Raw genomic sequence first — 16,587 nt, 5'->3', positions numbered from 1 at the left:
CAGAACTTGTTCTCCTGCCTACAGCGGTATTTCTAGAACAGTCATATGCGTTCTGTCTTTGAGTCATTTGGCATGCAATAATTTTGATACCCAATTAAGCACGTGGCTCGAAATGACGAATCACATGGATCAAGTACGCATGTGAAATCTCCACATAAAACAATTCATTTTTTTTCAGCGATCTAGTATTCGATGACCACACACTTATGCAACTCGTTAGGCTCCAAACACCTATCGATGATCTAGTAAGCATAAACAACTTTTTGAATGGAAAATTCCATTGTCCATACAAAACAATTTTATGGATTTTTCCCACTTTTTCCGCAAGTTTTCCTAACTTTTCTGATGTGCGAACCCGGTGGGGGTAAAAACTGTTTAAACAAGAAAAGAATCATGTAAATCCGTCCATCCGTTCTAAAGTGATGCGGTTACAAAGAATGACCTCTGCATTTTTATATAGATAGATAGATAGATAGATAAATAGTTTCGCCCTTCCTTACTAGCGTTCTGTTTGTTGGCATGGAACATGATGGGCGAAACTTAAGTAAACAAATGGAATCACAGATTTGCCCTTTATTTTGTTTCCTTACTTTTGTAAGATTCTTTGAAAAACAGCTGAAATATTACAAATAAATATTTTCTCTAATCCTTCCACGAAACGAATAGAAGAAGGTGTAAGATTGTTAATGTCACGTTTATTACGTAAACGTTCGTTAAATAGTGGAAAAATAAACCCAAGCACAGCTTTATGCTACAAATAGACCCGGTTGCACGTTTGCTAGTTTAAGTCTATGGATAATCCAAGAACGAAGGCACATCGAGTGCGCAGATCGCCATCTACGTCAAGACTGTGGAACTACACCCGGCATTATTCAATTGGTGCTTCAGTCAATGGCGAATATGAGGCTCCACTCCTCAAACCAAAACGCAGAAAAACAACAACTAGTTCTTCTGTGAGCATATCCGCTAAATGTGAACTTAGTTTCAAACAGAATCTTTAAATTTAAAGGTCTATACACATTTCGAATGCAGTCTAAGTTTGTTGTATCATCTTTTAAGTTGTTCATGTCATTTCGTTTTCAGTAGATAAAACTTGCATTGTTGTATTGTCAATTTCTGTGATGATGATAGGCGATCTTTTGCTGACAGTAGTTTGATTATAATCGGTTTTTCTTATTTTACTAAATAAATTCTCGTGAATATTATACCGTTTTCTTTGAAAATTACAGGTTTTCCGAATTAATTTAAAATTTTCAGAATTCGTTCCCGAAATCGACACGCTGCGCCGACCTTGCCAAGCAGGTCGTTCTCTTAATTAAATAAAATTTTGATATCGATGAATCCACATTCCAGAATTGCATGCCACCTCTCTTTCCGACCTTTGCTCATCCTACCACAGTACATACAGTACACAGGACGCATTTAATGAGATTAAAAATTCAGAATTAATTTATTTCATCCGTCATATGACGATGATCCACATTCGCTGTTTTGGCCTGATTGAAAATGTCCCATCCTCTAGCCGTTGTAGGGAAAAAAATCATCACTGCTATAATTAAAACGGAATCTTGATCAGTTTCGACAAATTGCCAAATATATTTTTCACTGGCCAATGATTGCGTAAGCAAAATTAAGTGAGATTTATGACACACTGTTTCCTAATTAGGTATGAAGTCCAAACATCACACACGTAGTGATCGGCGAGTTGTTCGCATAGAATGATTTTCACTCCACAAATTCAGCAACGGTAGTGAATAAAATAAACATAGCATCTTTAGATGTTGCCAAAAATCATAGCATTAAAGATAGGCGCCTAGCATCATTCATCCTCTCAAGTAAGTCCGTCAATGATTATCGATTTTAAATGTTCATTGATTCGTGAAAGTTCGGCAGAGGACGGACCGTGGAAGTACACCCTAAAGTTGAGTGTTGATTACACAAGGGTCATTCTTAAAATTCCTTTCTTATAGAATCACTCAATGTTTGATGATTTCTCTGGCCATGTGTGTTTTCAATGTGGGTGTTCGTGAGGCCGTTGCTTTTTATTACCCAATTTGGGACTGCACTCTAGCCGATACCAGACAGCAATATAATTGTCCGATTATTATAATAAATTCACTTATCATCCTTCCTGGCGTAACTAAAAAAGAGATTTTTGTTGGGTTAGAAATAAATACTTTTACGTTTCGTGGTAGATTTGTAATTAGCACTTTATTTTGGAACACTGGACACTAACAACAAAACACAGACTGAAAAAGGTGAATGGAGTAGCAGAAGTGAACATTTGCGTAAAAATTTCCTCATAAACGCACTCAAATCTGCAACTTTCTACGGGAAAATACTTTGGGAAAAAATGTAAAAATAACCAAATTTGGGTTTCACGCAACGATTTTTTTTATTGAATACTGACAAAAGAAAATCTGGTTTGATATAGCAAACAAAGCTGCTTACAACTACAAAATATGATAATCAATTCTTCTCAGTGGGTTAGTTGGTTGTCTGGTGAAGCGAGAAAAGGCTGTGAACCATTTCATGGTTAATTTTAACTTTTGGTTAAAATCTGACACTTGAGTGGTTATTTGGTGTCGAGTAGTTAAATTTGACTAAAACTGTGGCCCATTTCAAAATTTGACGGACGGAAAGTTATTTGGGTTTATTTTCCACTGGAAATAATTTCAACTAAAGAATTAGTATTAGAATTTTCATTGCGAGATTTTTTTTCAGTGTTGGAAAATAACTATCGATCTGTCAAAAATAACCATCACGCTTAAAAATAGTTACTCAAAAATGAGTAAGATCTCACTCATCTACAGAAAAAGTGGAACAACTCTAATTTAGAGTAACTCCGAAGTTACTCAAATTTGAGTTCTTCCACTGGAAACGATATTTGGGTAAAATCTACTCATTTACTGAGTAATACTTTATTCGTACATGTACAAAAATAGAGTAACTATCACTCAAATTTTGTGTGAAATTTTATTTCACATATACCAAATTTGCAAAAAAAATTGCTCCTTTTCTGAGTGTATTGTATTAAAATGTTAAATAATTGAACTCAATACTATATCAAGTGGTGGTCGCTTGGAGTAGTGTGTTATGCTCAGGCACCAATCATACACTTATTCCTCATAAATGACATTTGAGCATATTCGTTTCCATTCTAAAGCACAACACGAAGCTGATCATTCCGGTTTTTGCAGACACAACACCGTTTGTGTTTTGTTCGACTCACCCTCGAAATACGCGTCTCACTAACAAAAAATACAACCTGTTGCTACAAATGGTTATTACAACTTTTAGACTTATCGTGAATGCGAATAGTAACTATAAAAAGAGATTTTGCGTTAAACTCAAATTTAGAGTAGGAGTTATTCAATATCATTGATGATAACTACTCAATTTTTGACGTTTCCATGTATCATTTGAAAATGAGTAACTAGTACTCAAACTTTGAGTAACTTTTTCTAAGCGTGATGCTCTCGAGCAGGGTTATTTTTGACAACATCAAATTAACCACTCGAGTGTCAGATTTTAACCAAATGTTAAAATTAACCGCGAAATGGTTCACAGCCTAAGTATGCTTCATGAGGTTAGCATTTGATGAATGGTTCTCATATTGAAGTAGCCTATGAGAATACTAGATTCATAACTTTTTGTTCCGATGAATATTAAAAACATTGCTTGTTGTGTTTCTAGGATATATACACAGTATAAATTCCCAAGAAACAAATTGATCGTTTTGAAAACGGACTCAAATGAAAAAAAATTATGCTATACAATGTTTGAGATATTTTTGAAATGTGATCAAATTGGGTCTTGGAGCACAAACGTTATGTTCAAAAATGATTTCTGTAAACCTACACTGTAAAAAAACATCGTAAAAATTGCCTGTATGACCTTGCTTCTCATCTTGTAGTACGCCGTGAAGCAAAGTTCTTCATTCTCGTACAGTACTAACGAGAGCGAACCCTTCATTTCATTGCATTGTCATGGAATGCTTAGTTCATGTATTAACTGAGACTGAGAGCACAGGCAATTTACCAAGCAAAAGAACTAGTCTGCTCAGTACCATATACTCTCAAGCATCCAGTTTATCTCTAATATAGTTCTCTCACTCAGTTATGTCAAGGGGCTGTCCATAGAAGACGTCACGCCGCAAGGGGGAGGAGGGGTGTTTCATAAAACGTGACCTTTCGTGACAGGGGGAAGGGGGGAGGTTTTTGGAATGTGACGTCCAATATTTTCAATGAGCGCATTTTTGAAATACCTAATTATATTATTGCTTTGCCCTATTTCCTGAAAAAATCTCCACAATAAACGTTTACATTCTATAGGAAAACGAGTATTTGTTGATGTAAAAACTTCTTCTTGTAAATTCGGAAATGAATGATGCAGAAAATCATTTCTGCTGTGATCAGCAAAAGTGCACGGAGGAGCGAGTAAGTTAGCGAAATTTATAAATTTTGCCTAATATGAGTAAAAAAGAAAAAGATGCCTTCATACGGTTTAACTTAAGTTATGCACTGACAATTTTTTCAGTAATTTGATTTTCTAGCATTGATAATAGTATATCATAAGAATTTCTCTTATCTGATTCTGATGCAGTTTATTCAATTGTACTCCATTTGAAAAAAAAGCGCGAGATCAACGATTTCAGACGTAGATCATGTCATGATTTATCTTGATCATATGTGATTTTCCTCCACCAACATCACAGCTTATCGAATCATCCAATGATTGAACTTACGTAAATCAAGAATCATTTTAGCTCTAACTCACTACCCATTGTGTGACGGAAGATCAGTACCGATCAGTGCTGTAAAACTTCATTCAATTCAATTGAAACTGAATGTGGAACACATTGACGATCTCTCTGATGCAGTAAACTTCTTTCTATGACACACACAATGTTTGCTGACGGCCCGAACGGGCAGCATTCAGTCATCACTCGTTTCTCTTCAATCGAGGCTTAGTTTAACCACCGTCAGTTGATCTCTTGAAGTAACAAAATATCTCTTTCAATAGTGTGAGAGCGGCCTTCAAATAAGGTTCATGCAAACATTCGAATTGGTTCAAGATAATAGATGAAAGACTAATCAGATAGCTGAAATATCAATCACAGAGTACACATAAATTAATTGTTTCCTCCTTAAGTTTTCATTTTTAACACTTTACTCCATTTATAATTCTATTCGTTCGAAATTGAGTAAGCAAAACTTCAAATGACTAGGTACGATTATTCAACTGACGATGAATTCTGGGAGCTTCACTTGAAAATGGCAGCAGAAGTCAAATGAATTAGTAGGGATATGCTGACGGTCAGCGGCCATAAATTTCATTTTCATCTTAAATTATTCGATTGAAAATGAAATTTACCCGCACTGGTACCGATATAGATCGATGTGATTTAAATTTCACTGATCAACTGATAATGAAAAGATTCTCCGGCAGTGTAATCAAGGCATCCTTTTCTTCCTTACACCGGTGAAGTGCCACCGTTAAAAACGAAAATGCCACAAGCAGACTCTCGTGCAATTGCCGATTTAAAAGTGTGACGATTGATTGAGCTGTTTGATTGAAAATGTCGATCATTAGACATTTTGGTTGTCTTGTTCCACACCATTGGGTCGAACAACCTCAGGGGCGGTTGTGTACTATTCCCCAGAAAACCATTTCCTAGAATTCATTTCCCAGATATAACATTCCTCAGAATGCCGTTTACCGGAACAGATCTTTTACCAGAAAGACATCTACTATAATGCACCAGTCGCACGAAAATAATTTTCCAGAACGAACTAACTTCCATAAAATTTCGGAAATGCTCATTAACTGTAATTTTCAAGACAATAATGCTTATTTCAAGCCCCGCAGAAATCACCTCTGTCTAGTTGCGGGCGTTTGCCCGGATTACCCAAAGCTAGGGGCTATCCCTCAGTTTAGTCCAAACGAGCGGCAGCGAGGTCGGACAGCAGGTCATTAAAAACGATGAGGCGTTAAAAACGGTCACGACGGCGGTCATTTAAAACGATGAGATTACACCAGATCTGGACGTTTCATGCATTTCTATGACATTTGGCCTCAAACAAATTCTTTAGTTTTGCGGTTTTGTACACGGATTTCCGAAGTTGCGCGTTTTTTTATGCGGTGCGTATCCCCCGTGTAAAAAAAGACCTCAGTGTAAACAAAGAGAATCTGGTATTTTTACGTTTCGGCTTAGGTCCATCAGTGCGTAAGCAGATTATGTTGAACTGCTCTGAGATCATTTATTTATTTACAATCAACAGACACAATTTGGTCCTAATGATAATTCCTAATAATATTCAGAAAATTTGCACGTATTCTGCTTCGTGACACATTAAAATAATACCCAGATGAAACACGGTTGAACGATCTCTGTAAACCAATAATAGAACCGTTTGCGCCATAGTTGGTACGTCGTATACTGCCCATACTCGCATATCAGTCCCATATCGATTTTCGCCAATATTGAGTTAGCTTCAGGAATGCAATCTATTCTTAATATACTCTCAGAAATTGCAATAAAAGTTTATGGTTTGTTCAGAAAAATGTGAAAAAATATCAACTTATGTCTGTCCCATATGCAAAGTACCCGCATATCAGTCCCATTCAGTGCTAATATCAATAATTGCATTTGTTGCAATATTATAATAGCAAAGGTGTAGTACCGATATTACATGTAATAATACCACGATTTAGCATTAGGTAGCACAATAAATCAAAAAATTCGAAAATAAAATTATAATCGTCTTTTTCTCGACATGCCAATTTTCCATATGGGACTGATATGCAAGTATGGGCAGTATAGGAAGTCGAAGAAAAGCACTGTTGCGGAGAACTCTGGGTCGCACATTAATATTAACTTCGTTGAGCAAAACGGGACAGTCGATCCTACCATTGAATATATCTGCTATTATTAAAGCGCGTGATAATTCGCACTTGTAATGTGTCCAGGCCGATTAATAACCCGCGACTTTCATAACTAGGCAGTTGATAAGGATCGGTCCACGGCAATCGGCGAAGAGCGAATCGAACAAATCTGCGCTGTATTCCCTCAATTCTATGAGCACCGTTCAGGTAGCATGGGTTCCAAACTGCCGAGCAATATTCGAGAGTTGAACGAACAAGCGAGCAGTAAAGCGATTTTAGACAGTGTATGTCTGTAAAGTGCTTAGTCATTCTCATTAAGAATCCTAAGCTACGGGAAGCTTTAGCTAGAATATAACTGATGTGATGCTTGAATGTAAGTTGTTCATCAAGATGGACGCCAAGATCCTTAACGCTAGTCGATCTTCCAATCAAGGATCCATCCAGAAAATATTCGACATGCAATGGCATTTTTCTCCTTGTGAACGTAATGGTCGAGCAGTTGTCTGGAATTATAATCAACGGTTAACTTTACACCAATCTGCGAAGATTAACAATTTCCGCTGGAGAAAGGCTGCGTCTTCTAAGTTTCGGATGATGTGATAGATCTTGACATCATCAGCAAACGATAAGCGAGGACCTTCCAAGGCAAAATTGACATCATTGAAGTACAGTAAAAATATTAACTGTCCGAGATGACTTCCCTGTGGTATTCCGGAGTATGCGAGGAACTCTCCGGAAGTATGATCATCAATTTCAACTGCTAAACGACGATTCCTAAGATACGACTGCAACCAACGAAGAATGTTCGAACTGAATCCAAGTCTGTCCAACTTAGCAACCGTGATGTCGTGGTTGATAATATCGAAAGCGGAGGATAGATCTGTATAGATAACGTCCGTTTGTAAACCGTTAGACATTGCATCAATCACACAAGACAAAAACGATAGTAAGTTTGTGGTTGTTGAGCGGTTAGGCATGAAACCGTGTTGAGTATCGACAATATATTGCTTGCAGTGATTGAAAATTGGTGTCAGTATAACCTTTTCGAACAGCTTTGGTATAGCGCTGAGGGAAGTAATACCGCGGTAGTTGTTTATATCCTTTTTATCGCCTTTTCTGTTGACTGGGAATATAAAGGAAGCTTTCCATAAATTGGGGAAAACTTCTGTGGCGAGAGGCATTCGAAATAATTTGCAGATTTGGGGAGCGATTACTCCACACGAGCACTTTTTAAGAATAACTGCCGGTATTCCTTCAGGGCCTGGAGAATTTGAGGCTTTCATTCCTACGATTGCCGTCCGAGTCAGAATTTCATTTGATAAAACCCTAGAAAACTGTTCCTCAAACATCTGGCAGATTTCCTGTGTGCACGAACCAGTACGATCATTGACGTGGGTAATCCGAATTCTTTCCTCTGCTCATTCACATGTTTCCAGAAATTCCTTGGATTTGATTTCAGCTTTCGTTGTACGTTGTTCAAGTAGTTGACATGGCAGCGCTTAACGGTTTTCTTGTACAACTAATTTATCTGCATGTAGTGATTATGCAGGGAAAATCCTCCATGTTTAGAGTACCTCTTTAGAGCGGCTCTTTTGGTCGTTTTCAAATGTCTCACTTCCGCAGTCAGCCATGGTGGATGCCGGGTCTGCCGTCTCGATCGTTTCGGTACATAGTATTCGATTGCGTAGCTCATAACATTAGAGAACGTCTGCACAGCAGCATTGACATCATCGTTGTTGAGAACTTCATCCCAGTCGATTTGCGTCAAGAAGTCGGTCATATTGGTGTAGTCGGTTCTACTAAAATTATAGCAGATGATGATGACGAACAGAACTCACCAGAGGGAACGGTGAAGCACTAATCTTTGGTGCTTCTCTACTTGAAAAGCAAAGATCCAACATCCGGTTGTTAAATTTTCGAGTTCCCCCGAGAATTCTTCGCAGTAGTACTTTGCTTAAGCCACGTCTTCATCGCACTACTTTTGGGTATTTCGAACCAATAACTGCAATGATTCGAGCCTTCACGACCGTCGAGTAGTTACACGAGTTTGAAGAACCATCATTCCGTTCAGTTAAGTTAACGGTTCTATTTCATGTAGACAACAGTCAGAGAGGGGTTGGCGGTTCAATGCATAGGTCGCTGGTCTTACAAGCCAGTTGTCGTATGTTCGAGCCCCGACCTGGAAGGATTCTTAGTGTCAGTAGGATACATAGTACTAGCCATGCAATGATTCTGTACACTAAAAATCGGCTGCGAAGTCTGTTGAAACAGAAAGGCTAAATTCCACAAAAGGAATGTAATGCCAGGACATTGCTTAACAGTCAGAGAGAGCTAATAAATAAACGAGGAGATCCAACAAACTCTTATAGAATTACTGTGCACCATTTCGAGTGTAGTAAATTTTGATTTGAATTTTTATGAGGAATAAATTTTCTGTTTTGTGTCTGTTGTTACTGGACCAATTGGCGCATTTCGCTAATGTCTGAATTGAGTTCGCATACTTTTTTACGCGGACAAAATCGAATCAATGAGCGTGAAGCAAACTCATCAAAGTACAAGCTTAGAGAGACAGAGATGCTTGTGTGGTATTCAATTTAACGGAAAACATACAAGCGATCATTTACGACCGTGCAATGCTGTGTCTCAGTGAAGTGGAGTATTTCATGTCATTTGTTTATGATTGTCCGTGATTGTGTAGGCAAAGCATTGTGATACTAAACTAGGTTTCATATTTCTTCGGAAGCCATATGTGTACTCCATCTACTCACAGGTACTGAATTTTGAGAACTATAATAACAATTTGTTTCACTTATAGAAATCTGCCACATATGTTGAAGTCGTTGTGAAAATATCATCCGTGACCGAACAAACAGGAAAAATACTGTACGTCAGAACTGAATCCATTAACAATTCAACCCATGCGTCATCATTCATTTTCTCGGAATTGGAATCATAGGGACCATTGTTGTTAGCTTCCCCGAGGAGTGGTGGAGACCGCGCCACACTTCAAATCACACACCCATCACACGAGTGCGGAGTAAATAAACAACATTCCGATAAGGCTTTAAATAAAGCCATGAAATCATGGTCTGCTGGAGATTGCTGCGCCAGCAGCGATTGTCACTTTTTCCTTGCTTGTTGGCTACGAAAATGAGTGCTGATTAAATGGACCTTATCTTCGGTTGCTGCTAACGGCAATCGGATTGATATCGCTTCGAGTAGTTCTAAGCACGGGGAAGCATTCGGTTACGATACATTTGATACCTTTCACATGCTCACTCTCTCTCTCTCTCGCACGACAATTAAATAAATCTATCGAAACACCCGGAGGAAGAGAAAACCGTGAATTAGGTCAAGGCTCGACTGATAATGACGCAGTGAGGTGGAAACTCAGGAAACCCCCTGCTGGGGGGCTGCATTGAAAAACCACTTGGTTGATTATTCTGCCACGAAAAAAAAACTTCCGTCAAAAATTTTGAAAAACTTTGAATGATCGCAAAACAAATGACGAAGCATGAGTAATGCCAAGCGAAGCTTCAACGCATACAGCTGCCGGCAGCATCAAGGCACCTTTGCACCTGTCCATCCGTCAAACTTTACTTGACCTGTGCCGTGCTGACATCATCTCTGCTGCCGTTGTCGTTCAGAGGATGGGGGTCGAGAAATAGAGTCAGGAAAGAGCAAAGTTTTTCCCACCCATTCGCGCGAACAACCGTCACTAGCTTCTCTGTTGTTTTCATCGCTAGACCTACGGCCGACGACGATGACGAGAGGTGGAGAAGCGGAGAAAATTGCTTGATTGAGTGGAAAAGGAAAACAAAATAACCCAGCAGTAATGGTTGATATCGAAGCGGCGGCACTGTTGTTTTCGGAGAAGGATCCCCGGTAACGCATGCAACACCTAGAAAATCACATTGGCAGAACCGGTTTTGATTGGTTGTTTGTTGGAAAAAGGAAGCCCTTTTATGTTGCTGTCGATGCACGTAGCAGAGCGATGTCGAAGTTATTTGCTTTGAACCGTGGACAAATTGATTTAAACTGCACATACTGTCCATAAACTGTATTACCAGTCTCCAAGAGCAGGAAATTACGTTGTCGAAGAGTTCGCTCGAAAGCAAACAAATTTGAACGTACGAGTAGAACAAGGTAGTCAGTAACACTCATAGTTAACTTTGCAGCGGAAATTTCACAAGCTAATATTTTTTTTCTCAATTCTAAAGGCTGGCAAACGGTTCTCATATGCCGTTGTTGGCTGCGTTGGAGCGGTTCCTGGCCAACCGCAACAGCGTATCTCTCAAATTTCCGTTAGATTTCCTCAATCCTGGTAATCTAATTCGACTGGAAGCTTCATCATTCAGTTGCGTTAGATGCAAGGGCACAGACGGGAGCCAGCGAGCAATATAAAGCAACCTTGAACCATAAAGGATACCGGAACTGGGAGGAAATTTGGAATGTGTAGTGTAAATTCAATGTAATCTCACGATCCAGTACTTGTGGTGCTGCATTTTTCAACGCTGGAATTGAGTAGGTTGCTAGTGCAAAATTTGTCGAATGTGCATTGCATTAATACTCACAGTAGCATTACAATAGAAGAAAATATCAAACCTTTAGTGCAAATAGTATTAACTTTTCGACTGCTTAGTAATGTGTGTTGAACCGTTTAGTGGCATTAGCAGTTCCACATAATCTGCTAACGCACTGATGAGCCGAAGGCGAAACGTAAAAATACCATAACTTCTGTACAGAATTTTCATTACGACCTCAGGTCTCTTTTTACGCGATATGCAAGAAACGTCGAGATCTGGTGTAATCTCAGAAAAAAATCGACTTTGGGACTTTGAGTTTTCCGAAATCGAAAATATTTTTTTGATGCTAAATGTCTTAGAAAAGCATGAAACGACGAGATATGTGAACCAAAAAAATGTTTTTTTGAAGAATATCAAAAAGTGTCAGAGCGGATGATCTTAAAAAATGTTTTCCGTATAACACCAAATCTTAACGTTTCATGTATTTTTAAGACAAAACAAGAGAATCGGATAAGTTCGAAAACTCGCGTAAAAAACCGCGTAACTTCGGAAATCCGTGTAAACAAACCGTGTAAAAAGAGATCTCAGTGTTCTTACAATTATTATGGAATTCTGAAGTCCAATTCTGGACTTAGATTCTGGATCTGAATCGTGTAGATGGATTCTGGAGCTTAATACTGAGTCCAGATTCTGGAACGGAATGCTGGATCCGGATTCTGGAAGTGAACTCTGGACCAAGAATCGAATTCCAAGGCTGGATTCTGGAAATAAACTCTGGACCTAGATTATAGAACTGAATTCTGACCCCGGGTTCTATAACCGGAACCGAATTATTTTATACGATTCTGAAATTGAATGTTGGAGCTAGGTTCAGGAACAGAATTCTGAGCCTGGAATTCATTTACGAGCTAGGATTTTGGAACTTGATTCTGGATCTGGAATTGAATTTATATCCTAGTTTCTGGAACTGAGTTGTGGCCCAGGATTCTGAAACTGAAGTCTGTATCTGGATTGTGGATCTGAATCGTGGAGCTGAATTCTAGAATTTGAATCTGAACCTGTGTTCTGGAACTGAATGCTGGATCCGAATTCTAGAATTGATATGTGGAGCTGAAATCTTGACCTGGATTCTGAAACTTAACTCTGTACCTAGATTATAGAACTGAATTCTGACCCCGGGTTCTAAAACTGGAACCAAATTATTTTATAGGACTATGAAATTGAATGTTGGAACTGGATTCAGGAACAGAATTCTGAGCCTGGAATTCAATTACGAGCTAGGATTTTGGAATTTAATTTCGTATTTGGATTCTGGAACTGAGTTGATTCACTGGATTCTGAAACTGAAGTCTGTATCTGTATTCTATATCTGAATCGTGAAGCTGGATTGTAGAATTTAATTCTGAATCAGTATTCTAAAATATAATACTGGATCTAGATTCAAGAACAGATTTATAGAGCTGAAAATTTAACCTGGATTCTGAAACTGAACTCTGGACTTAAATTATAGAACTGAATTCTGACCCCGGATTCTAAAACTAGAACTGAATTATTTTTTAAGGTTCTGAAACTGAATGTTGGAACTTGATTCAGGAACAGATCTCTGAGCCTGGAACTGAATTGTGGACCTGGATTATGGACTTAATTCCGGTCCTGGAACTGAATTCCAACCTGGATTCTAAAACAGAATTCAGGTTTTAAATTCTGGAATTGAATTCTAATCCCGGATTCTGGAACTGAAACTTAATTCTTAATCTGTATTCTTGAACTGACATGGATTCTAGAACTCAATTCTGGACCTGGAATCGAATGCCAAACTTGGATTTTGAAACTGATCTATGGACCTGTATTCTGAAAACTTAGGTATAGATCTGGAGTCTAAAACTGGAAATGAATTCTGATCCTGGATTCTGGAACTGAGTACTGGATTCGGAGTCTGGAACTGCATTCTGGAACTGGAATTGGTTACCAAGCCTGAATCCTGGAAGTGAAATTTGTATCTTGAACTAGATACTGAATTTGGAGTCAAATGATAGTAAAGTAAGATGTATCTACGTCAAAGAAACGACTATTCGTTGGAAACAGCGAAAATAGGTCGTAATATGCATTGGAAAGCTACAGTCATACCATTTCAGAATCAGTATGGCTCAATAACAATACTGTTTTCAGTATTGTGGCGAATAAAGAAAATAGCCGCCGAAAGTCATCGTATTTGAGTGAAAGCGTATGGTGAGAATACTCCAGCTAAGCAAACGTGTCGGAAGTGGATTTGCCCGGTTCAGAAGTTGCCATTTCGAGTTGACAGATGAAGAAAGAGCAGGAGCACCACCAAAGTTTGAAGATGAAGAATTGCGATCAATATCCGTCGCCAACGCTTGCAAAATCAAATCGAAGTTACTCAGCCAGCCATTTGTCAACGTTTGAAAGCAATGGAAATGATAGGTAATTAGGTGCCGTATGAATTGAATCCAAGGCACGTCGAACTCCGTTTATTCACGTGCGCACAACTGCTTCAACAGTACAAAAGAAAAAGTTGTTTCCATCGAATTGTTACTAGCGATGAAAAGTGGGTTCATTACGATAATCCAAAACGCGGACAACGTGTGGATGCCCCCGGCCAAACATCATCGACGCCTGTTAAGAAGAATATTCATGGCACCGAGTGAAAGGATCACCAGAGAGGACTGCCAACGACAATTGATACGTTTGAGTCGAACATTGCAAGACAAACGGCGACTAATCCACCGATAGACACGGCAAAGTAATTTTGCTACATGACAATAATTGTCCACATATTACACAGCCCGTAAAACATTCTGAGAATTACTCAAATGGGAAGTTCTACCTTACCCGTTGTATAGCCCAGACATTACTCCTTCCGATTATTATTTGTTCTGATCGATGCAGCTTGGTCTGACTGACCAGTACTATTCCAATTATGATAATGTAAACAAATGAATCGATTCGTTTATTACGGCCAAAACGGTCGAACTTTTGAAAAGGGTATCGGTGAATTGTCAGAAATATAGTATAATGTAGTGATTAGCGATAGACAATATTTTAAATATTGAATTTGTAACCATTTTTTAGTCAGATTCAAGTTTCAAATGAACGAACGGTACGAACTAACATCTGCCCCATATCATTGTTCACATTCAAACGTCAAATCAAACATAACTCAAAGCAAAGCTTCACACACATTTCGAGAGATAAAAAAGGTTTCCGTTGAATTAAACGTTCGCAGGTAATGTACTAAACCAGAATTATCACTCAAAGATGTATATGGACGACCTTTCCCGTATTGCACCACGAAGTCAGTCAAGGTTTCTCTAATGCAAGAACGATTCTGCTAAAAAAACTGACCTGATGAAGTGAAAATCTAACCAACAATTACAACATTGGCCTCAGTTCTACCGTGTCAGTGTTCAAGTGGGCAACGTAGCCAAATCTATCTGCCGTAAGAAAGTGCTTAATCTAGAAGCCTTTAATTTATATTAGCACATAGCGGCACATAACACATAAGAACATAAAGCCTTTTGAAATTAAAAATATGTTGAATGAGTATATTTAAGCTTTTCTCAATATTCAAATCGTCGGCAGACTCTCAACCTTTATCAGTCTCGTCACATCATCCTAGAGTGAATCCCTGCGCTCGGATAAGCATTTCACTGCAATTCAGCGGAAGGACTAAAAGTCAAAACATTCCAGCCGCCGGTCGGACATAGCCGTGGTTGTTTCATTTTTTTACTATCGCTTTTTTATATCGTAACTAAAACATTGTCATGGTTCTCGGTGAAAAACCCCGACTCGTAATGAACAGCATAATACATAGATGAGAAATCAGTAAGGGAATTGTGCAGAATTTATATCCTAGCTTTGTCAAAACGGTTTCTACCGACCGGAGTAGTTAGGCTGCGGACTGTGGGTGTGTGTGTGACTCGCTTCTCCGAATATGAGTCAACTATGGCTAACCAAACCGAACCGAGCGCGATTGTGATTTGATAACGGATCTCCATCGGCTCTCAGACCAGTGTCTGATTGTTCAGAATAGTTTCACTATTGCAGTGTGCATGTAGATGTAAGTTTCGACTGGCTGTTCGTAGGGATCGATGGACTTTGCCACTGCCAGAGGGTTTGTCATTGGAATGAAATTATCATCACTGCAGTGAGACGGGGAAAAAAGGTAATTAGATAAGAAAAATTACCGAATTGGCTGATGGCCTCTGGACTACTCGTGGACCAATAATGTTATCTTTTGTTTGCCTAAGATATCATGGCCCAGCGGAGTTTGTTCGTTCTTTTGCTCGTGTGATTCACTGACAGTTCACTGCAAATACACAGCCAACCAACCGAGCAATTAGTTATCTCGAAACTTCGAAGCACACGTACTGGGGTATGATGATCTAAGCTCGGGTATTTAATGATGGTTGTAAATGTGAGGTTCGGATTCGGTTTATGATTTGCATTTATTTTTTCTCTTTTCGCTGGTAAATATTGATCATAGATGACATAGGATTTTAAGAATGTAATTAATTTGCTTGCCACAAACAATTACTAATGAATCGTTTATTATTTTATTTTTTCGTACATTTTAGGTCGAGCTAGCGTTATGGGACACGGCAGGTCAGGAGGATTACGACCGGCTCAGGCCGCTGAGCTACCCAGATACCGACGTTATACTAATGTGCTTCTCCGTCGATTCGCCTGATTCACTGGAAAATATACCCGAAAAATGGACCCCTGAGGTAAGAAATGGATGTAACTTTGGACGGAACGCTGTTGTGAAGTGTAAGCAATTGAAATTGCTGAAGTTTTCGAGTACATGTGATGTAGCAATCTGATTGAAGCTTGCCTTATGTAACGTAACAACAAAGAAATAGTCGGACAGTTTACTTTACGTTTCGTCTTCGATTCGTCAATTCATAACTGCTTTCATTGCACTACTAAACCACTTTGCAGTTCAACGTAAACCGCTAAGCAGACGTAAACTTTCAAGTCTACTTGAGCTGCAACCTTTCCTTACTGACGTGCCGAACCAAATTGTACGATAGTTGACAAATAAGAAAAAAACGCATCCTAACTTTTCTTGGAGATGGCTTGACTTATTTTCATAAACTTAGATTCAAATGAATTCCTGAATTCGAATCAGATCCTACTTCCGGTTCCGGAGTTA

General features: G+C 38.7%; 1 protein-coding gene across 3 annotated transcripts in view; it reads left to right on the top strand.

The window, feature by feature from the left end:
- The window catches only part of LOC131439459 (ras-like GTP-binding protein Rho1), a 46,669-nt gene that overhangs the window by 25,327 nt on the left and 4,755 nt on the right, over positions 1 to 16,587 (top strand). For all 3 annotated transcript variants that reach the window (XM_058610486.1, XM_058610483.1, XM_058610484.1), the window contains exon 3: positions 16,010 to 16,159. In XM_058610486.1, the coding sequence (XP_058466469.1) occupies positions 16,010 to 16,159 (150 nt within the window). The remainder of the gene's footprint in view (positions 1 to 16,009; positions 16,160 to 16,587) is intronic.

This window comes from Malaya genurostris, chromosome 3 (assembly GCF_030247185.1).
Source record: "Malaya genurostris strain Urasoe2022 chromosome 3, Malgen_1.1, whole genome shotgun sequence".
Taxonomy (NCBI): domain Eukaryota; kingdom Metazoa; phylum Arthropoda; class Insecta; order Diptera; family Culicidae; genus Malaya; species Malaya genurostris.
Note: the sequence above shows the minus strand (reverse complement) of the source record. Positions and strands in the feature narration are given on the sequence as shown.